At 43.5% G+C, this 23,908-nt stretch overlaps 1 protein-coding gene across 1 annotated transcript; it reads left to right on the forward strand.

Annotated features, from left to right (window-relative positions):
• LOC135173735 (urea transporter 2-like) lies at nucleotides 1–23,700 on the forward strand. Its single transcript, XM_064140906.1, has 9 exons — nucleotides 1–166; nucleotides 2,924–3,113; nucleotides 3,582–3,710; nucleotides 7,396–7,588; nucleotides 8,936–9,083; nucleotides 10,598–10,732; nucleotides 13,217–13,266; nucleotides 14,889–15,018; nucleotides 23,630–23,700. The coding sequence occupies exons 1-9, from the start codon at nucleotides 1–3 to the stop codon at nucleotides 23,698–23,700; spliced, it is 1,212 nt and encodes a 403-aa protein (XP_063996976.1).
• The last annotated feature ends 208 nt before the right edge of the window (nucleotides 23,701–23,908 follow it).

The raw sequence follows: 23,908 nt of genomic DNA on the forward strand, positions 1-23,908 counted from the left end.
ATGGAGCTTGGAGAGATCGTTGTGACTGAATGTGCTGGTGAGAGGCAGTTGTATGCAGAGCAGAAGTCAAGAGCCAAGAATCTGCTGATGAGAAGCACAAATCGGATCCACCAAGTTTTTGGATATCTCACAGGAGAAATGAAAGAATATGGAGAGTGGATGAAAAGTAAGCAGAAGGATATGCTCGGGGCTGTCTTGCTAGGGAGAGCTAGCTGGGAACATCTGTATTGCCAACAGTATTTTCCATGCTGAGGCAGAAGACAAGAGGGCCTCTTCCCTCAGAAGTAGAGCAGAGGCAGCATGGTTCGAGCTCACTGCAAGCTTCTGGCCTTTCAACTCAAATCTTTTATTCTCTGAATCCTCTTCCGATGGCTGCAGGCATAATTCAGCACAGACAAATCATATCTTTTACACTTAATCGGTTACATGTTATCAGCATCATCTTCCTTATAGTGATGCCCAGTACCATGCCCAGTACCACACATCAGGACCAGGGATTTAGTCTTGTTCGTAAGTGTTTTGGATCAGGGACTGTCTCCTTGTCTGTGTGTGGGCTGACAAACAGGACTTGCCTATTGACTGTGTGGGTGAAGGCTCTTGTATTACCAGCCTTAGGGGAGCAATAAGTACTGTGGCTGTTATGTTGCTATAAAACACAAAGCAAGTACTGATCTCAAAGGTTTACTGTCCAGACAGGAACAATACAAGAGCAGATGGTCTGTGTTACCCAGAATTATTAGGGTTTGGGGGCTTTGAGAGGCTATGTAAGACTCTGGGTCTTCTGTCAAGGCTAGGTTCATTAGCAGTACAACTCAGCAACTGGAGAGAAATAAGAGACAGCTGTGTACATCCAGGCAGTAGCTGTCATTGGTGGAAGACATGGGCTGAGATGCCTCCAGGCAGGGAGCTCAGCAGGCTGGCAGTGTGGTCCCCAGCCACAGTAGTTCATCTCCTTTTTTTTTTTTTTTTTTAACTGTAGTCATCTGTGCTTGGTAGACAGCTTTTCTAACTCAGTGTCTTGAAGAGTTTTAACCACTGCCCACTGGTGATATCTGAACACTTATAGCTAATACTTATGTCTAAAACTAAAAGCATTGCTGACATATTTCATAGTTTAACACCAAAATTTGGTCATAATTATTTCAAAAAATGTCTGATCATTTTCCCTAAGGAATGCATTCCTCCTCAGTTGTAATTGCCTGGCTTCCCAGTAATGCACAGCCTGAGGGATGCGTGTGAAGCCACCCCTCAGCTTTCACTTGAGCCTCTCAGAAATACTCTCCCAGGGATGCTGAAGAGATGCAGAGTGGTAACTGGACCTTCAGAGATCCTCTATTTCAGCTACTCATATCAGAGAGCAGAAGTTGAGCCCTGGCTGTAACTGCAACACAGAGAGGCAGTGGAGGAGAGGGGAGATTTTAGAATTCAAAACCAGGACCAGACTCAAAAACTAGTCTCTCACTTTGCTGTGCCTAATCAACAGTCTAAATATTTAAGAAGGTGAAAGTGGCACATATGTATTACATGACTATATTGTACATATAAGCAGCCCTTTTTTCTCAGATGTGTTCTACTTGCATCATGTTTACACAGAATTAAACAGGTTGAAAAAGACCTTTGAGATCATTGAGTCCAACCTATCACCCAGCACCCTCTAATTAACTAAACCACGGCATTGAATGCCTCATCCAGTCTCCTTTTAAACACCCCTAGGGATGGTGACTCCACCACCTTCCTGGGCAGCCCATTCCAATGGACAATCACTCTTTCGTTGAAGAACTTCTTCCTAACATCCAGCCTAAACCTCCCCTGGCACAGTTTGAGTCTTGTGTCATCTTGTTCTCCCACTGGATGCTTGGGAGAAGAAACCAACCCCCACCTGGCTACAACCTCCTTTCAGGTAGTTGTAGAGAGCAATAAGATCTCCCCTGAGCCTCTTCTTCTCCAGTCTAAACAACCCCAGCTCCCTCAGCCACTTATTGTAGGGCTGTGCTCCAGCCCTCTCACCAGCCTTGTTGCCCTTCTCTGGGCACATTCAAGCACCTCAACATATTTCTTAAATAGAGGGGCCCAGAACTAGACACAGTTCTCAAAATGTGGCCTAATCAGTGCTGAGTACAGTGTTAATAAAACACATCAGTACAGAAATGTTTATACCTTTCCTAGAAGCATGGTGGTAGTCAATTTACACTAGAAGAGACAGCAGCAACAAGTTATTGCAGTACTACAAGACCATCCTCTGCCCATGGAGATCACTAGGAGTGATGAATACAGACACCCAGGCAGCCCTCAGGCCCACACACATCCCACTTCTCCCTACACTCATGTGAGGAGCCCAGGCTTGGTAGCCATTTCCTCCTTCCTGGTTTTCTCTAAGAAGCCATGGCTGTTTGTCCAAAATGTAATAGCTATTCCCTTAATTTAGGGAATTTGGCTCCCAAAGTACTTTTTTTGACATCTTTTACACTTCTACCCATCTCCTACATACAGTGTACCTCCACTCTCTGAGTCTCTAAACTAACAAAAGTGTTTCTTTTTTTTATTTTCTTATCCTCATCCAAACTAGTTTCAGTCTTTGCTGAAGTCCCTTTGCTGAAGTCTGAATTACAGACTAAAAAAGTATTAAAATTATATTGGAATCTTAGGCAATCTGCCATGTAAGAAAGACAATTCTTTGACCACCATAAATAAACCACTTTTTTATGAAACCCTCCATAAACTTTATAGCAGTGCTCAGTCCATCCCTATTAGCTTTCCAAGTGCCAGATGCAGAATATGCTCAGGCAGCAATAAATCAGAAACCAGTTTTACAGTTCTGTTGATACATCACCTCTGTTCTGTGGCCAGAAAGTAATTTGTAGAGATGAGCACACTTTGCTGAAGTGATGCCTTATCACCACTGGTTTTATGTGATCTTCTCCAGACAAACCCTTAATGGTTCAGCTGGTGGACTGGATCTTGCGAGGGACTTCTCAAGTGATGTTTGTCAACAATCCTTTCAGTGGGTTGATAATCTTAGTGGGGCTCTTCATCCAAAGCCCATGGTGGATGCTCACAGGCTGTACTGGAACAACAGTGTCAACATTTACTGCGCTGGCCCTCAGTCAGGACAGGTAGGTGGTACGTTGTGTCGGGGTATTAAATAAAGATTGTTTTTTATAACAACAGGGGTCATAGCCTTACATCTGAGTATAGCCCCCACATCTGAGACAGATGAACATCATCTTCCCTTACAGGCAGTTTGGAAATAAGTAAGGTGAAGACAGATCTGTGATGCTGAAAGAGATGGTCTGTCCCCATAGTTTAGCCTCTGAGGGCAGACAGATATCTGTCTCTAAGAGCTATTATCATGACCACACAAATCCTTTAGGTCACAAGGAGCCCCCTAGTTCATCATCATCATTCAATAGTTTAGAAACCATACCCTTCAACAGACTAGTGCAATGCAACATGGCAGCAACCTCTACCTTTTCATCCCTCTACCATACTGCCTTCACTTACAAATTAAATTTTAGTAGGTCCCTGTGACAGACCACCTTTGGCACAGCTTTATACCTTCCAAACCTTTCTTATTGTCACAGATCTGCCATTGCAGCTGGTCTGCATGGCTATAATGGGATCTTGGTGGGACTGCTCATGGCCGTCTTCTCTGACAAAGGAGATTACTACTGGTGGCTTCTTCCTCCTGTGGCAATTATATCGATGGCCTGGTAAGTGCTGCTTCTCCTTCTAAGGGCAATTCTCAGAGAATGAGGAGTGCTTTTACATACAGCCTAAATATACTGGAGGTTCCCTCAGCCAAGTTCCCTACACTAGCAGTTCCAGCCACGGCAGTGCTGGAAATTGGCATTCATTTATGTATAGAGCTTGCAAGGCACATTGATAGAAGGCTGAGTGCCCAGATAAAATTTAATTATAGCACACAGATAAAGCAGCCTCACTTCAGTGCTCTTCAAATGGTCCTCTTCATGTCCAGCACTACATTCTTTCTTTGTTCCAACGCCTCTTCATCCAGGCACTGAGCAGACCTGGTGCTCTCCCTGGGACTGAATTCAATATTCTTCCTCTTAGATATTGAACTAGGCATGAGCATAATTAATTCCTACAAGTAACTCCAGACAACGTCCTTTCAGGATTAGATTTACCATTTCTAAATATGGAAACTAACAGTACTGCAGAAACTATTTAACAGCCTTAACTGAAATTAATTCAAGTCAAATCTTAATCACTTTTAGCAATAATATGCAAGTCATTACTGTATTTCACTGCTTTTAAAATCAGGTTTTTTTTCAAACTTTATTCCCTTAGTTACTCTCAGCAAAGGTCATTTTGTAAGAATCTCTCAAAACCCAGGACATGTGGCAAGAATGTTTAGTTTTTCTCGTCTGCCAGAGTTCCTTGAGGCCCTTTGTTCAAATTTTTCTTCATTCATTCAATTCACAAGACTCAAGGGTAGACTCGAATGATTTTAAAGTTAGATGTTTCAGGGTTTTTTTTTTTTTCAAATTATATTTTGAATTTCATCTTTAGAAGTCAGCATTTCTTTAATTGCTTCTTTTTTTTTTTCTGACAGGTTAACTGGCAGAGGCTTTGCATGTCAGGGCAGAAATTAGGGCACTATTTTAACTGAAGTGCTGATTTTTTACTATTATTTTTTCTCCTACAGCTACAAGCAAGGAAATCTATAAACTGCTCTGGCAACCAAAGTTGTCATAAAAGAATAGCTTCATTGTGATTATACAGGGAGAACAAAGCATTGTTTTGAGTGATAGTATCTACACAACAGGACACAAGATGTTGCTTTTGTAATGCCAAATAGTTTCCATGGAGGTTTTGTTTTTTTATTAGAATGAGCTTAATGGCCTTCTAGGACTCAGATGTAGCTTCTTCAAAAATCCAAGTCTTTAAATTGAGTATTTGTAAACTATACCACATCCATGGAGCAGTATGGACACACAGTTGTGGTTATTTACATGGGGAACAGGCAATTTAAACAGTTTAAGCAAAACAAGAAATGCGAACATTAATTTAAACTGGAAAGAGTTGTGTGGCAGTAATTATGCCACCTGCACACTAGGGGATTTTATGGCTGCTATGCAAGGCAGCTGACACAAGTACCTTTATGGAGAATTTAAGGTTAGATTTGCCAGGTTTACTGGGGGCCAGGCTGCTTTTATGAGGGACACGTCCCTTTGGCAAAGGGCAGGCAAGCAGGGCACCTGGTTAGCCAGCAGGCTGAGGCTTGGGGTTTCCAACGGTGCTCCAAATGGCTGCTGGTGTGCATGGAAAGGCTCACTGGTCGGGAGTACCTCTTGTCCCTGCAGCTTCCTGCATGGCAGCTGTATACTACGCTTGCTATGAGAGACTTTTTTAGCTGCAACCTCAACAGCAGCCCTTTTTGCTTCTTCAGGCACAATAAGGCAAGCCAAGGCTCGCTATTTCTGCCAGTGTTAATAGAACTTCCCTAAGACAATAATGACCAATGGCAGAAGAATGTTAAAGGGAGAAACTCAGTATTTTCACCTATGGAATTGAGTTTGCCCAAACTTGACCAGAAATGTACACATTCCCTATGTGTGCCACAAGGTCAGACCCACATGCAACATGTGAACTTGCTTTTCCTCAAGCCAGGATGCATGCATGCAAGTCTGGGCCATGTCCAGTCATCAAACGTACAAACACTCAGCCCATTGTCTCATTTAGGCCATGTTTGGGGCTTGTCATTCCAGGACAGATCCATGCTGTTCAGTGTTTTCATCAATGATATAGACAGTCAGATCAAGTGCACTATCAGGAAGTCTGCAGATGACACCAAGCTGAGTGGTGTCGTCGATATGCAACAGGGAAGGGACAGGCTGGAGAGGTGGATCCAGCTGAACCTCACAAGGTTCAAAAAGAGCAAGTGCAGGGTTCTGCACCTGGGCTGGAATAATCCTCACTATCAATACAGATCAGGGGACAAGGTGATAGAAATCAGCCCTGCAGAAAAGGACTTGGGGGTGTGGATGGATGAGAAGCTGACATGAGTGGACAGTGTGTGCTTGCAGCCCAGAAGCAAATCACATCCTGGGCTGCATCAAAAGATGCATTGCCAGTAGATCCAGAGAGGTGATTCTGCCACTTTACTCTGCTCTGGTGAAACCTCACCTGGAGTGCTGCATCCAGTTCTGGAGTTCTCAATACAGCATCGACATGGACATCATAGAGCAGGTCCAGAGGAGGCCCACAAAAATCTCAGGGGGTTGGAGCACCTCTGCTAGAATACCAGGCTGAGGGAGCTGGGGTTGTTCAGCGTGGAGAAAAAGAGGCTCTGGAGAGATCTAAGAGCAGCCTTACAGTACCTGAAGTGGGCCTACGAGAACAGTGGAGAGAGACTTTTTGCAAAGACCTGTGGTGATAAGACAAGAGGCAATGGGTCCAAACTAGAAAAGAGCAGATTTAGATTGGATTTAAGGAACAGGTTCTTTACTATGAGGGTGGTGGAAAACTGGAACATGTTACCCAGGAAGGTGGTTGGGGCTCCATCCCTTGAAACATTCAAAGTGAGGCTCAACAGGGCTGTGGGCAACCTGATCTAGTTGAGGATGCCTCTACTGACTGCAGAGGGGATTGAAGGCTTTTGAGGATCCTTCAGATGGCCTTCAGAGGTCCCTTCCAACCCAGACCATTTTATGATTCTATGATCATAACTGGGACACTTTTCACAGCCAAGTTACCACAGTGGCTATGTCTTAAACTCTGTTGGCCTTCCTGTGTCCCAAGGAATACTCATGCTTCAAAAACATTGTCTAGCATAGTGAATATTTTACATCTCTTTGATCACCACTTCTGCTTTATTTCTCTTCTAGAACCATCTTCCCTTTTCCTTCAAACTATTTAATGCAGTACTTAGCACATTACAAACAAATGATTTAGCAAACAAACTTTTTATCAAATTACACAATTTCCAACTCCCCCTGCGCCACTGAGACAGGAGCTTTTTATACCATCCAAAGCTCTCCAAAGTTACTCACATGGCATTTCCAACATCCTGTTTCTTATTGGAAGTTTGTCCAGAAGAATAGGCCACACCACTTTTCTCCATCTGTGACTAAGTGCTATGTTGGATGTATCCCTCCTTTGATTCCCTAAGCAGTGCAGCTAGCAGAGGGGCTACTCACTATCTTGCTGTCCTGTGAAAAAGATGTGTTTATGCCATCCATGTGTGGATGTGATAGCCATTAAAAAAGATAAACAGCATTCTACAACTATTTGTTTGATGTAGAGTAAGGAATTACAGTATTCCCTGTCTGGTGTTTCTGAAAGGAATGGCTTGGCTTGCTTATGATTGAAGTGGTAGGATGTTTCATCCCTGTACTCATTATGAAATAGTTTCTCTTCTCCTTCTCTTCTCAGTCCAGTCCTGTCCAGTGCTTTGGGATCTATACTCAGTAAATGGGACCTTCCTGTTTTCACTCTGCCCTTCAACATTGCTCTGACTTTGTACTTGGCAGCCACAGGACACTACAATCCATTTTTCCCTACAACACTCGTCAAGCCTGTAGCATCAGTGCCCAATATTACCTGGTCTGCAATCAACGTGCCACGGGTAAGCTTTAAGCCAACAAGTTTATCATATCTCCTTAAAAAGGTGAGTGTGGAGATATTCCAGATAATAAATTCACAAGGGTCAGAATGGGGTTTTGATATGTACAAGCCAGTAGCAACTTACAGAAATATGTGACTCAGTTCAGTTTGTAGAGGACAGTGCCATAGAAGCCTCATGAACAGCCCTGACTGATTCAGCAGAAAGGTTGATGGACCCTGGAGGAATAAAGACATTGGATCTTTCCCTCCACTTGAAGTCTCAGTACCCCAAAACAAGTCTTGAGTGATGTCAATTGTCTTGGGTTCTAATGCAAGTTCCCAGAGACTCTAATAAATTTAATAGACCCAATGACAATTTATAGAGTTTATAGAGTGCCCTCACCTCTTCCCCCTCCTTTTCCCAAAAGACAGGGAGAGAGAGAAAGGTAGGAACACCCAAATAAATCAATCTCACTCGATTTGGAAGTTAAAAAGGAAAAGTTTAACAATAACTTAGAAAAGGGATTGGAGGTAGGGGAGTTTACAAAGGATAAGGAAGGGAAAACAGCAAAATACAAAAGGGATGGATACAACCCGAACAATGTGATGGTGTCTCTGCCTCGTGGCTGCCACGTGGTGTGCTGGTATACAGTGTGTGTGTGTGTCGAGAGGGAGCGAAGAAAAGAGAGAAAGAGACAGGAAGCTCCTCTCTCTTTTATACCACAGGAAGTGGGGGGAGTGGGCTAACCATCACCTGGAGTGTGGCCCACCCCTGGGGAGGGGCCAAGACCCCTAGGGTCAGGTTCAGGGTTACGCCCCCCCTGGAGTGTTAACCCTATACATCAATACAAAGGTGTATCTAGATATGCATTCACAGTGCTCAGATGTGGTTAAAAGGACATCAAAAAGGACAGTTGGTAACAATTTTAAAAGACAGAAGAAATGTCATTTTCCTAAAGGGACAGAAATACTTTTGTATGCAGCCCCCTCAGTCCAGCTCTAGCACTCCAGGGTCATCTTCTCAAGAGAGTACAAAAGTAATTGCTATGCTTCATACAATGGATGATAAATTCAAATCAGACAATTCCACCATACTATCAGAGCCTAGGAAGATTAGTTTTCATCCTTCACCAAAGTCATTAAAAAGGAATAAAAAATTGAAACCTTATGACACCCTCTCCATCCACCATACTACTATCCCAAAATAAATGAAATCTCTCTTGAACTAACTCTGGTTTGAAGGGCATGAGTGCAATACAACTCAGAATCAGAGTTCCTTCTTTTCAGCCAATAGCTTGAACAAAGTAATTGCTGTGTTCTTCTGAGTACAGAGATACAATAATATGCCCTTTTCCACTGGCCGATGCAGCTTTTGCAGTCCATCCCAGTCGGTGTCGGTCAAGTGTATGGCTGTGAAAACCCTTGGACCGGAGGCATCATCCTCATTGCTTTACTTATCTCCTCCCCACTTACATGTTTACATGCTGCAATTGGATCAGCAGTGGGGATGTTTGCAGGTAAGAAATATTTAACAAAGTCAGTTTTGTAACTAAGGTATCTTGAGCCAAGCCATCATGTAACTCTGTGTAGACTTTGAAGTTGCATGGGCTTGGATGGGCTTGGGGCATCACATTCATTTTTTAAACTGTCTTTAAAGTTAGAAGATCTTACTAAAGGCCACATAAAACAGTGAAGGCAAGAACAGGCGCAGATTTTCATTACATTATAAATTGGTTATTAGATTTGTCACTCAGGTAAGTGTTTTTGTTGCACCTTTCTTAGCCCTCCTGTAATTGGATATGAGGAATCCTATAAAGATGATGATATAATAGTTTCAGAACTGATCTCTCACCACAAGTGTTTTAAATAATCACCACAAGCAGCTTCAGAGCTAATTGATCAATGAAAAGAAACAATTTTTTTCTAGTTCATTCTACCCTTCTCCAGACTAATAATAATTGCCAAATGGATGCCACTCAGTGGCCTGTCTCTCCAATAGCACATTCTTAATGTTCTTAAATAAGAGAGATCAATCTAACCCATAAAGTTAGATAAACTCTTAAAGTTAGATAAAATTGATGCCACTTATTAGACTGATTACACCTTAAAATAAAATCATGGAGTAAGTATAGTCCTACACAACCACCTTGGAAAATGCAGTTATCCGACAGTAAGTTCTCTGTGCTCTGAAGCGCTCTGTACCACATGTGAGCTCCCTTATGTCTGTGTTTTCAAACAAAACTCTCTACAATTTGTATGATGTTTATGATCATCTGGCAAGGTTTGTGCCTGTCTGACATTTAATCTAGAAGAGAAAGGTCAGGGTAAACTATCCAGAGATAAGCATGACGATGAAACAGAAGGCAAGTAAAAATAATTACAGCGGGAAATGTATTAATCTCAGGGTGATATAAAGGTAGCCTATGCATTACATATAATGCTCTCCTTTTTACTGGTAGTCCTGAAGCCTGTGAATAACCCTGTAGAAGTAACTGTGAGGTCAGGTTTGGGGAAAACCCTCAGCTTCCAATCCAGTGGAGAATTCCCACAGCTATGGTGGAGTGACCACAGCTAGTCTCTAGATCACACGTAGCAAAGATCACTAGGAAGACATGCAAAACCATGCTTAATCCCATGAAAGACATCCAGTTGTGCTTCTGGTGTTCAAGATCAGGGTATGTGTGGTGTTTAAAGAGCATGTGTGAGCACAGCTTTCTGTAAGAATGATGCCTGGGTGAGCTCTTCCTACACTCTGATCACCAGGGGAACTCACTGCAACATGTTTAGAACATAAACAGAAAGCTTTGCCTGAAGGAAACCTTTGATAATGGGTCAAATTCCAATTCTAGGCACATTACCAGAGCTTAATTTGATTTAATTATTTCTCTACAATGGCATTTTATGCAAGTCTGAGTATGGTTAAATTTGCCTAGATGTCACAGAGAAGAGACCACAGATCTCCAGAGTGACAAGTCCTCCTGCAAGATACATCTCACACTTAACTTGACAGCCTTTGGCGTTTGTTTTGCAGCACTGAGCATCGCAACACCGTTTGACAGTGTGTATGCTGGCTTACACAATTACAACTGCGCCCTTGCCTGTGTTGCAATTGGAGGCATGTTTTATGCTCTGACCTGGCAGACTCATTTGCTGTCACTTGCCTGCGGTATGTATCTTTTATGCAAGCACAAGAAAAATCTGTATGCAGCCAGGCAGTCTGTGAGCAGTACTGGTTTAGAGTCAACTACCACTTTGCTGCAAAACTAGATAGTACTGTTGTGGAGGCAGGGAATTAATGTGGCTGACTCAGGAATTTTATAGAAAAATAGAGATATTTTATTTTCCCAAAAGCCTGCCCCCCCGCAAAACTATATACAGAAATTAATTTAGTTTTAATTACCAGATTCAGTTCCTTTGAGAAGATCTACAGGATGCCATAGGTAATCTGACTATTTTGGAAGTCAGAAGTTGGAAAAGGCTTTAGCTATTAATGAATAGTGTTTTCTTAATAATAAAGCTGAGCCAAAATAAACTCACAGTCAGGCTGGCTTGGTCCAGCAGCCTGTCCTCTCCTCTTTTTCAGAAGCCTCAGAAGAGTCGTTAAGGGTTGCTAAGGTCTACACAAAAGGCAGTCCTTCAGAACACTGGGCTCTTTCTGTATCCAGGCCAGGCGAGGTGGGGGGGAGAAGTCTCAGGCAGGCACAAATGCTCAGGCACGATCTCTAAAGCGGGAATGAACTGCAAGGCGGGAACGAACTCCAAGGAGGGAACAAATCCAAGGCGGAAACCCCAAAGGTGGGAAGTCCCCCAATATTTATACCCTTCCTAGACAAAGAGCAGAGTTATCACTTCCTAGGTGCAAAGACCACAGCCAATCACAGCCCAATTCCAGCGCAGGCACTGCACGGAGCACCCCTCGTGTGGAAAGGGCCCTTTGCTTCCCCCCTTCATGCCTGAAGGGTAAAGCAGGGGGAGAGGGGGGGTGTGAAACAGGTGGCTTTTCCTCTCCCATTCAAGCCACAGAGGGAGAGGAATATAGGAGTATACAGGACTCCAGGACAAGTACAAAAGACTGTAATGACTTCAGAGTTAAGCTTGGATGTGCAAGTTGCAAGTGCAGGGACAAGGGTCTTTGGGCTCTGATAATATAAAGAAACTCTTTGTGAAAGGAGCACAAGCTATGCCACAAGCATATTTAACAAATATAACAAATAATGAACTCAACAGATTAATGGGAACAGGCTTTTCATAACTGTAAGTATCACTAGAGAAACAGTGACATAAAAAGAAAGCTGTTGCACAAGGCCAGTTTAGAAACTATCTTCCCTAAGAGCCCATCTTAAATAGCAGCCAAAACCTGACACTATGGAAAGAGCTTAAGAAAAGAAATTTCCTGTCTAAGAAATTATTGTCTTCCTAGACAAGAATTCTGAAATACAAATACTTTCATTTCACTAGACTTTTGTCTCAAGCACACCTTTCAGCATGGATTAGTAACTTTCCCTTCCTTGACTTCCCTCAGTTCAAGAAAGAAAAGAACTGCCTGAAAGAGTCCGGTTCAGAGACAAAAAATTAATTAAGGGGGTGGAGGAGACTGAGAGGTGACCTCATCAGTGTTTATAAATATGTAAGGGTGAGTGCCAGAAGGTTGGAGCCAAGCTCGTCTTGGTGGTGTCTGATGACAGGACAAGGTGGACACTGAGGTGTACAAAGTTCCATGTAAACATGAGGAATAATTTTTTCACTGTGAGGGTGAAAACACTGGAACAGGCTGGCCAGGGGGGTTGTGGAGTCTCCCTCTCTGGAGATATTCAAGACCTGCCTGGATGTGTTTCTGTGTGATCTAGTATAGGTGATCCTGCTGTGGCAAGAGGATTGGACCAGATGATCTTTCGAGGTCCCATCCAGCCCATGACACTGTGGGATTCTGTGATTCTGTGACTTTGTCCTTGTGAGTCTGACTTCAGGTCCTGTTTTATCACCTCTGACGTCCTGAGTCAAGGCCACTCACTGATAATTGCTTTTGGTTTGAAGCCACAGGACAGAGAATTTCTGAAGTCTCTTGCTTGTGGAGAATTTTTGCAGTTCCTCACTGCATACAGGTGAAGTTGAATCAATTAAAAGGAAATTGAAGTTATCGCTGTCACTTGCTTTTGAGAAAAACGTGTTCTTCATTCACCATCCATCTGTACAGAGCAGATAGGACAGAATGTATTCACAGAATCACAGAGTGGTTTAGGTTAGAAGGGATCTCAAAGATCATCCAGTTCCAACTCTCAACCATAGGCTGGGACACCTCCCACTAGAAAAGGTCGCTCAAGGCCTCATCCAACCTGGCCTTGAACACCTCCAGGAAGGGAGCATCTACAGCCTCCCTGGGCAACCCATTCCAGTGTTTCACCACCCTCACTGTAAAGAACTTCTTCCTAACATCTAGTTTAAATCTCCCCTCTGCCAATTTAAATCCATTACTCCTCATCTATTTACCCAGATGCAGCACCACAGCATTTTAACTAACTGTTGAGTTCTAACATTAATCCTCACACTGGGTAGCTGTGAGGATGTTTCATTATGCATTTGGACAATGTTTATTTGAAGAGATGAACAATATTTGCCTCATCTTGAGCTGTCTTTTGTCTTCTTTTCTCAGCGTTATTTTGTGCTTACTCCGGAGCAGGTCTTGCTAATGCCTTATCTGTGGTAAGTTTGCAGGTTTGAGGTTTGTGAGGGGTTTTTCTTTCTTGTTTTAACTATATTTTGATTTGTTATGATTTAAAGTTAAGGAAATGCCTCGAAATCCTCCATTTCAGTTTTGACAGCATTGAAATGAGCATGCTGCAGCCAAAGGCAGGTCTTGTGTAGACTAGCAGTTGAATTGTGCACTTGCAGACTCTGCAGCTGCTGCTATTTCAAAGACCCTTGAAGCATATTATCCACAGTGGGACTGCACACACATATGTGAATGCTAGCAGCAGCGTATGGGTTGAGATGCAGTAATTCATTGCAGGCAATATTTTTAACAATTCCCAGTGCTCTAATTTTCATCTTGCTTTTTCCAAGATCTTTCTCACACTCTGTAGAAGCTCAATCTGGATATAAGATCTAAAAAGTCAGGGGAGATTGTTCTCTTTAATCACAAAAATCATCATATCTGGATAGATCAACAAAGAGGTGATACCAGGGATGCCAAGCTTTTTACTTCTTTAAGATCTGAGAGATTAAAACAAAACCATACTTAAGCAAAATTGATTTGATAAAGTACAAGAAGAAACCTTAGATCTAGCAGCTTTATATATTAAGTGCATTCATCTGGCGTGCACTCAGTACTGTGTAGGTCCCTGCAGATGGGCTGTTTTGCTAAGCACACCTGCTTTGGGGATGCATCAGAAGAAAAGAACAAAAATACAAACAACTTTTTAGCTGGTAGTCTTGGTTTTGGTATACTCTAAGTGTTTAGCTCAACATGAGGAGAAACATCTTTACAGTGAGGGTGACAGAGCACTGGAACAGGCTGCCCAGAGAGGTTGTGGAGTCTCCTTCTCTGGACACTTTCCAAACCCATCTGGATGTGTTCCTGAGCAAACTGCCCTAGAGGATTCCACCTTGGCAGGGAGGTTGGACTCGATGATCTCTGGAGATCCCTTCAAATCTCTAAGGTTCTGTGATTCTAAGTCAGGTCAACAGCTGGGGTTGCAGAGCAGGACTGAGGGTTGAATGCAGTGTCAGTAACACATTACAGTAACAATGAGGACTGGTGAATATTTGTGACTATTACATGACATCTTCCAGGGCAGCAAGGGTAGGATTCATCTCTTGTATTAGAAAATTTAAATGACTACAAGAGATCTGTGTGTCTTGGCTTTCATTACACTCAGAAGAGTTTTGCAGCTTGTCTCAGTTGCTTCAATATTGATACTAAGTGCCATTTTGCACCATCATCTATGTGTTCCAAAGGACTGAGACCTCCAGGGCAGGATACCTTACAAAGCCCTGTACATTTCAAACTACATACCTCTGTGTGAGCCACTGAAGTGACATTTGGTGGCAGAGGAGATTCATAGAATCATAGATTCCTAGAACTCCAGTGACAAACATGAACCTAGCTCATATGTAGGCATATGTATCTGGGCATCTTTCTCTGTATCTGGATGGGGAATCCTTTATGGGAAAGCCCAGGAGGACACATCCTATGCCACACTGTCCTCAGGGAAAGTACAGCTTCTCCTAGCTTCTCAAATGCAAGAATTAGGCAACAGGCAGAAGTAAGCAATGGAAACATGTGAAAAGAGGTACCAAAAAGCCACCTGTCGTTCCTTTCCCAGCTTGGGCTGCCACTCTGTACCTGGCCGTTTTGCTTCTCTGCACTACTGTTTTTGCTGATTAACCCAGACAACCCAGCTATCTACAAAATCCCCCTCTGCAAAGTCACCTACCCAGAAGCCAACCGGATCTTCTACCTGAGAATGAAGAGAAGAGCATCAGAGACCAGGAGAGAAGAACAGAAACGAAAGGAGCAGAAACTTTCCATCAACTCAAAAATAAACACAGGAGGCACCCCTCTCTGCACTCCCAAAACCCGCCATGCTTCATTATTTTAGATGACCACAAATGTATAGCTTTTGGGCAGTTTCTCAGATGCTATCTGAGCATACTACAGCCACAAGCTTCACCTCTGTCAGTGGAAGTGCTGTAGGAAACATGAATTCCCCTTGAGCTAAGGTTTCAGAAGGGCATTTAAGTTACATAATAATCGCTGCCTTATCAATCCACATGCTGTTAACTTAAAAGCCACCCTTTATCAATAATAATTGTAATAATAAGGAGAAGAACATTAAAGCTGACAAGAGGCTGTATATAACTTTGAACATGTAATTTAACAAAATAAATATGCCAAGAATAGATTGATATCTAATAATAATAAATAATGTTAAGAACTACATACAGAGCAAGAACATGTCCATTTGGAAGTGCAATAAACAGACTAATCTCTTTCATTGTGTCACATCAGTGTCTAACCCTCCTTACCCCTCTTAACAGCTGCAAGGTACACAGGTAAATATTCTTAGAGAGTACATATCATTTCTTGTGGCTTCTCCTGACTCTTTGTTAAATGTCAAGACAATGAATTTATAAATATATATGCTTTAATCAGAGCAGAAAGGTGATTAGGTAACAATGATCAACTTCTCTGTCTTACAAATAGAACCATCTCCCATCGAACACAGGATAGCAGGTCTGAATGCCTACACACATACAGTGGGAAATAGGAAAATGTCATGTAAAGACTGAGATAAACATTTCCTGATGATTGTAGTTACCACAGCTCTTTGTTGATCTTATTACTGTCTACAACTACCTGAAGGGGCATTGTAGCTAGGTGGAGGGTGGCCTCTTCTCCCAGGCAACCAGCAATAGAACAAGGGGACACAGTCTCAAGTTGTGCCAGGGTAGGTATAGGCTGGATATTAGGAAGAAGTTCTTCACAGAGAGAGTGATTTGCCATTGGAATGGGCTGCCCAGGGAGGTGGTGGAGGCACCATCCCTGGGGGTCTTCAAGAAAAGACTGGATGAGGCACTTAGTGCCATGGTCTAGTTGATTGGTTAGGGCTGGGTGATAGGTTGGACTGGATGATCTTGGAAGTCTCTTCCAACCTGGTTGATTCTATGATTCTATGATTATATGATTCTAACAGCTCACTTGCATTAAGTTTCATCAGCAATGAACAAGTCAAAGGCTCCCTTTGATGTTCGATGAGTGTCGGACTGGGATCTTCACATGGTTCTGCAATATGTCACCTGTCCTGAAGAAACTTCATGAGGCCTCAAGTTGGTATTGGGAAGTTGAGGGCCTTCTTGCAGATGTTTTCCCTGGGGGTTGGTTTGTAACAGAAATAATGTCTGAGGAGGACACTGCCACTTATGCCTTCTTCAAACCCTTACAACAAAACCTTTGCCAAACAAATCTGACAGGAAGGCTCCATCATTCCAAAAATTGTTTCACATGATTATAGAGTCAAAGGACTTAATGATTTAAATTCCAAGGGGATGATGCAACCATAAACATTCAAGTCAAATGCTGTCCTTTCTGCCTTTTGATGCGGAACTGTTCTGCAGATTCATGAGAGTCTTAGAGCAGGTGGGAGCCCAGCTTTAACCTGGCACTAGAATCTTTCTGAAGTAAAGTGAGCCTGGATGCCACTTATGGGATTGTTTGCACTTTTATAATGAGAAGACCAGCAGCACCAGCAACAGCCATCTCCTCTACATGTCCCCTAGAAACAGCATCCATGATCAGCCTGGGAGAAAAAATTATGGTGGCATATCAGCACATTCAGATGCTTTTTAAAGAGCTTAGGCCATTCCAGGGACTGTGGTAAAATTCAGGTCCTACTTCCTCCCCTCTCTGCAAGACAACATATTTAAGATTTAACCTGTCAGAACAGCCTCACACAGATACTAGTCCAAATTTCAGTAGTCAAGACAACTCTGTCATTGACAATTTGGAGATTCATAGAACAATAAAATCATTTCAGGCTGAAATGGCTTATAAAAATCATCAACTCCAATCATTATCTAATTGCCAGGTCCTGTGCTAAACCGTGTCACTTAGCACTACATCATGTATCTTTTAAACAACTCCAGGGGTGGAGATTTGATCATCTCCCTGGGGACCCTATTCCAGTCTTTGGTTAACTATTTCAGCTAAAAAGTGTCTTCTAATATACAAACCAAGTCTCCCCTGAGCCAGTGTGAGTCCACTAAGTCTCAGTCTCTCACCTTTTACTAGGGAAAAGAGACCAATCCCCACCTCACTACAAAGTCCTTTCAGATAGTTGTAGAGAATAATGAGATCTCCCCTCAGCCTCCTTTTGTCTAGACTAACCAATCCCAGTTCCTCAGAAGACCTGTTTTCTATACCTTTCTCCATCTTCATTGTCATTCTCTGTAGGTGCTCCAGTACCTCTATGCTTTTCCTGCAGTGAGAGCCCCTAAAATGAGCACAGTATTTGTGGTGTGGAAACCCAGAAAGGAATGGGCTGTTGAGCAGTTCTCTAAGCTATGATGCCAGCAAATCAGTGATAGTAAAAAGACAGCCTTGAATGGTCACTAAAGACTGCAATATCAAGGACATCCTAATATTACTGCTGCTGTGGAGAAGGAAAGAAAGGCAGAATAATGTGAGTTGATAGATAGATGTCTTAACATCTTCCCTCTGCAGCAGTCAATGAATAATAAGCACATGTGAACTAGTAAGGCCCATTCATAGAATCACAGGCTGCTTTGGGTTGGAAGGAACCTTTTGTTGTGGAGGGGGATTCTGCCCGTACACCAGTTGAGGTGGAGGGGAGAAATTAATGCGAGAGGATATTTATAAAAATATATATGTTTATTAACTTCAGTATTTTCAACTCTCACCACCCCCAACCACTGAACTTTAATGTTAAATTGTTCTTTATATGGTTATGAAGACATTATGGAAATATATATCTACAGAAACTTATTAATAACTAGCAAACATTGAAACTATTAACAGAGATAGAGTTTTCCCCGTGGCTTAATGCCACTTAGGGTCTTACACTATAATCTGCTTTCTGCTTTGTGGCAGAGGTAATAGAAACTACAGAGGCATTCAAGTGTTTACTCACAATTCAAATTGATCAATAATCACCCTCCAGAGGTACATCACGGCCTATTGCAAGTGTCCAATTCTTCAGGGTCTCTGCCTATGGACTTTAAGGCTGAAACCCTCCGGTGTCAGGGGAAATGGCAGTCTCTGACCTTATGCGGCTGGCTGCTGCTGGCTGCTCTCTCCAGGGGTACACAGGCAGGGTCTCCAGGTGCAGAGGCAGGATTCTGTGCAGCCTGAGCATGAGTCTAACGCTGACTCCTCAGGCTGATTGACTGCGGACAAGTGAGTCTGCTCCTGGCAACCCACGGCAAAGGTGCACACCAGGCACTCATACAAAGGCAGGCATAAAGCTGCAAGGAAGTACGCAGGCAGGCAAGCAAGCATGTGGCGGAGCTGCAAGTAACGTGGAGAAGGCTGCACATGAGCCTGTGCACCCCTATTTATTGAATGTGGGCTGAGAGTTAATGGTCTCATTGGCCACTCGAATGACCAATCAGGTTGGCAGTCAGCCAAACCTTATCATATTGGGTAAAACCTACAGGCTTGGACTCCAAATATGGGAATCACATGGGCCCAGCACCAGGCAGGCACAAGCTGGGCATGTGGGGACTTACACAATCAGGTGTCCTGGGCAACTGACTGTATGGCCCCGGTCTGTTGTGCCCCTTTGTGCTCATTTACCCCTGGTGCAGGCAGAGACACATGTCCAGTGTCCTGGAGTCCTGTGTACCTCTAAGTTCCTCTCCTGCAGTGACTTTGGGGGAAGAGAGAAAGCCGCCTGGTTCCCCCCCACCCCCCACCTGCCCTGCAGCCATGAAGGGGGTGAGCAAAGGGGTCCTGCCCACACGAGGAGTGCCCCATGCAGTGTCCGCGCTGGGATTTGGCTGGGATTGGCTGTGCGTTTTCGTGCCTAAGGTGTGGTAACTCTGCCCTTTGTCTAGAGAGGGTATAAATTGGGGGTCTTCCCGCCTTTGGGGGTTCCCGCCTTGGGGTTCATCCCTGCCTGGATGTTCGTGCCTGCCTGAGACTTCTCCCCCGCCCTCGCTCGCCTAAGCTGAATACAGAAAGCTTCAAAGAATGGCTACAGCCCTTGACAACCTTTGTAAGCCTAACGACTCTTAATGGTCCACCTACAGCCGCTGAAAAGGGAACGACAGAGGCAGACTGTCCTGGAGTCCTGTACCCCTAAATTCCTCTCCTGCCCGGACTTCGGAGGGGAAAGGGGAAAAGCCGCCTGGTTTCTCCTCCACCTCGCCTGCCCTGCAGCCTTGAAGGGGGGGACTGCCCCGTGAGTTCCCGCACTGGAGCCAGGCTGGGATTGGCCATGCGCTTTCGTGCCTAAGGTGTGGTAACTCTGCCCTTTGTCTAGCGAAGGTTATTAATATTGGGGGTCTTCCCGCCTTTGGGGTTCCCGCTTTGGAGTTTGCCTGTGACTGGACATATGTGTCTGCCTGAGCTCACACACTCCCCTCGCCTGGACTGCAGAGAGACCTTCAAGGATTCACTTTCCTGTTGACACTTTTGTGTGCCTAATGACCCTTAACGACCCTTAACCATTCACCTGCAGCCGCTGAAAGGACAAGGAAGACAGACCGCACGAGTCAGCCTGAGTGAGTTATTTGGCTTAGCTTAATTTAGTAAGAAACTGCTATTAATTAATAGCTGAGGCCTTTTCCAACTTCTGACTTCCACTATAGTCAGATTATTGATGGTATCCGTGTAGATTAATTCTCATGCAACTGAATCTGCTTATCAAACTAAATTAATCTTTGTATATATAGTTGTGGGGGTGGGTTTTTGGGAAAATAAAAAATAACTATTTTTGATAAATTCCCAACTCGGCCACGAATTAATTCCTGCCCTCCGCAACACAGACCGCACGAGGAAGCCTGATTGTGAGTTATTTTGGCTCAACTTTATTAGTAAGAAAACCGCTATTAATTAATAGCTAAAGCCTTTTCCAACTTCTGACTTCCACAATAGTCAGATTATTGATGGTATCCCTGTAGATAATTCTCATGCAACTCAATCTGCTAATTGAACTAAATTAATCTTTGTATATATAGTTTTGGGGCGGGTTTTTGGGAAAATAGAATAACTATTTTTGTATAAAATTCCTGACTCGGCCACACATTAATTCCTGCCTCCACAACATCCAGGCAGAGCAGGCATAAATAAGCCTGCTTTTGGGACTACAGGCCCTCCACCACACCTTTAAAGATGATCTAGTCTTGTGAGAGTGTTTCACCATCTTCAGTATAAAAAAAAGTCTTCCTTGTATTTAGTCATCTGCTCTACACAGTTTAATTTAGCTCATACACAGGCCAGTCTTAGAGAATGATTTGAACAGCAGCAACACAAAGTTACAAAAATAATATTAAATAACACTAAAAACATGTTTTTTAAATAAAAATTACCTTTTTGGAGAACAAACAGCCTTCACACATGCTCCTGGTGCGCAGAGCAGACAGAAACAAGAGCGCAGAGGGAGAGCATTATAGGAGATGGTGATATCTCTCAGCCCAGGAAGGATACCCAAAGCTGTGGGGGCTGGAAAGCCCACTGCCATGCTTTCAGACAGTGATGTGGAGGATCAGCTGCAGTATTGCATGGGAAACAAAAGCCAGGCAAATCACAACGAGTCTAGCTAAAGATGTCATTGATCACTGCAGGGGGATTGGACAGCATGATCTTTGAAGGTCCCTCTCAGCCCCATGCATTCTATGATTCTGTAAGTATGCTGCCACTGAGCAAGGTTTCCTTGTTGGCCTTCTCTCTTGAGCTGCCAGCAGAGCCCAGGACCTTCTTTCCTTGCTCAATTCTACACTGCTGTGAGCTTAGAAACAGTACTGTAATTTTGTCGGCCTTTATGCAATGCAAACATCTCTTCTTTCCACATATGCAACTACAAATCAGTGCAAATAGGCACGAGAACTAGTCAGACACAGAAAGCAGGCATTACCCACTTCTCCACTCCTTACTATACATAGCTGGCATGAGGAGCCAGCCAACACTGCAGCAGCCAGAGCAAACATCAGGTAGGACTTCATGTTCCAAAGGGACACTGCAGCAACCTGAGGCCTCACTACAAGCCAGAAAAAATAAAACTTTACAGTGTGTCCAAATAAGATATAAGTCCCCAAAATTTCCATCTGCTGGGAGCCTGTTCTGTGCTTTGTCCATACTGGGTATCTCCAAATGAAAATGACAGACTTACTCCCCAACACCATACAATTAATTGGTATTTTGTAGGTCATATTTGCCAGGGTTAGAGAAATGCCGAGGGTTAAATCTGTTTGCCAAATACTTCTGCCTCGTTACTCTTTCAACACAAGGATGAATTTTAATTTATAAGATGGAAGAAGGTCAAACAGGAAACAAACCCTTGATTGCAGTTGATTTCATAATTCTCAAGGGGTCTTTCACAAACTCCTGCAGATGTTACCACAGTTGGAATTCGTTCATCCCAATGGTGAGATAAGAAGACTGGAGATAGCTCTGTGGGAAGCAAAGGTTTCTTCCACAACATTTTCCCTAGGAATGAGTTTAGGAGTCTTTGACTACAGCCCAGCAGCTTCTGAGCTCACACAGTTACAGCTTCAGCTGGATGATCTTTGAGGTCTCTTCCAAGTGGATGTTTTCTGTGATTCTCTGATCCTGTTGTGGAGGGCCTGTAGGCCTGAAAATAGGCTTATTTATGCCTTGCTTTGCCTGGACATGTTTTTCTACCCATAACCAGAGGTAAATGCATAATGAGCACAAAGGTGCCATAAAGTCTGGCCTGCCCAGGACCCCTGATTGTGTAAGGTGGTTGTGTAAGCCCTCACACACCCAGCTTGTGTCTGCCTAGTGTAAGGCCCATGTGATTTCCATATTTGGGAGGTCCAGGCTTGTGGCTTTTGCTTACTATGGTAAGGTTTGGCTGACTGCAAACCTGATTGGTCATTCTAGCGTCTGAAGGGCTATTAATCTCAGCCCATATTTGATAATAGAGGCACACAGGTTAACAAGGTGCTTGGGCTCCCCTGCGTTGCTCATGCTCACACTCACTTGCTCATTATTAGGCTTAGACTCACCAGCACTGCTTAAGCCTATTTGCTTTGCTGTTTTTAGGGAAACAGTATCTCCCATAGTCTCCCAGCCAGCTGTGCACACCTGCACGCCACTGTGGTGAGTTATCAGGATTAGATCTTGCATTGCCTGCCTTTACCTACGGAGCTCAGTCTCCTGTGCAGCTCGGGCACCCTATTATATGCCCGCTGCCTTATCATTGCCTGGTAAGCGCACCATTGCCGCTGAGTTAACCAGGAGCAGACCCCACTTGTCTGCACACAATCGGCCTATGTAGCCAGTGTGAGACCATGCTCAGACTTCACGGCATCATACTCCTGCACCTAAGTTCCTGCCAAGAGACCCTGGACAAAGCACCCAGAAGAAGCCAGGAGACAAGGGCAGAGATTGCATCCTTTGCCAGAAGAACAGGTCAGAGACTGTCCTTTCCCCAGAAACTGGGAAGATTCTCCTTTCCCCTAAAGCTGGGAGGATTCCAGCCTCAAAGTCCACGGGCAAAGACTCCCCTGAAGTTTGGACGCAGTAAGAGGCTGTGACATAGCCCCAGAGGGTGATTGATAATTAATAAGAATTGTGATTAAATGCTTTAATGCCTCTGTAATTTCTATAGCCCCCTGCCATAGAGGAGAAAGATCTTTCAGCTCACCTGCTGGGCAAATAGCATATAGATCCCAAGCATCTTTAAGCCATGGGGAAACTCCTCTCTCTGTTTATAGTTTGAACTGCTTGCTAGTTACTAATAAGTTATGGTGTGATATTAATCCTAGAATGTCTTTCATGATCGTGTAGATCCTTTTAATATTAAAATTCAGTGGCTGGACATGGTGAGAGTTTAGAATATTGAAGTTAATAAATTATATATTTTTATAGAATATTATCTCGCACCCATTAGTTTCTCCCCTCTGCCACAATCGGTGTAGGCAGCAGAATACCCCTCCACAACAGATTCTTCTCCAGGAATGTAGATACTTGCACAGACAGTTGAGGCCAACTCAAATCCATGCCCCCAAAATATGTATCTCAACTTGGCACAGCAAGATTGAAGCATCAGATAAAGGTGCTTCAATAACCCATCCAAAATGCACAGAAGTTCAGTCTGCCTAGCATATCTCAGTAGTAATAAATCAAATTGTGCTTTGCATCGAATTGCAAAAGGCAAAGATAGGCCAACAGAGACATCATTGACCTGTACAGCTTAGGATGACCTGGTGTACTTTTCCCCCACACTTCAGGGAACCCCTGCCTGTACCTCATCCTGATTCTCCACATTTACTGCATTTCAGTTAAGTGCGAACAGTGTTGCTGCTCTGTCATGGATAAGTTCTCACTCTACAAATCCACTCAGCCAGATACCAGGCTGCAACTTCCTAGCTGTGGAGAAAACCAGAAAGGCAAAGGTCATCACAAACTATCAGCCAGCAATGGTTTCTTAATGTAGCTGAGCGAGTTTATTCCGCTTTTGTCAATTAACCTCTGTTTAGTGCATTTTCTGTTACCAGAAATTGAATTATCTAAAACACGTGACTCTTTTCTACTACAAAATGTACATCTTTACTGTAAAAGTTTTACATCTACTTAAGTGTGTGCTCTGTAGTAGTGCTTGCAAAATCCCATGAAGATCTACAAGTGGTGTAATTCTGC

The sequence above is a fragment of the Pogoniulus pusillus genome, chromosome Z, assembly GCF_015220805.1.
Source record: "Pogoniulus pusillus isolate bPogPus1 chromosome Z, bPogPus1.pri, whole genome shotgun sequence".
Classification (NCBI taxonomy): Eukaryota; Metazoa; Chordata; class Aves; order Piciformes; family Lybiidae; genus Pogoniulus; species Pogoniulus pusillus.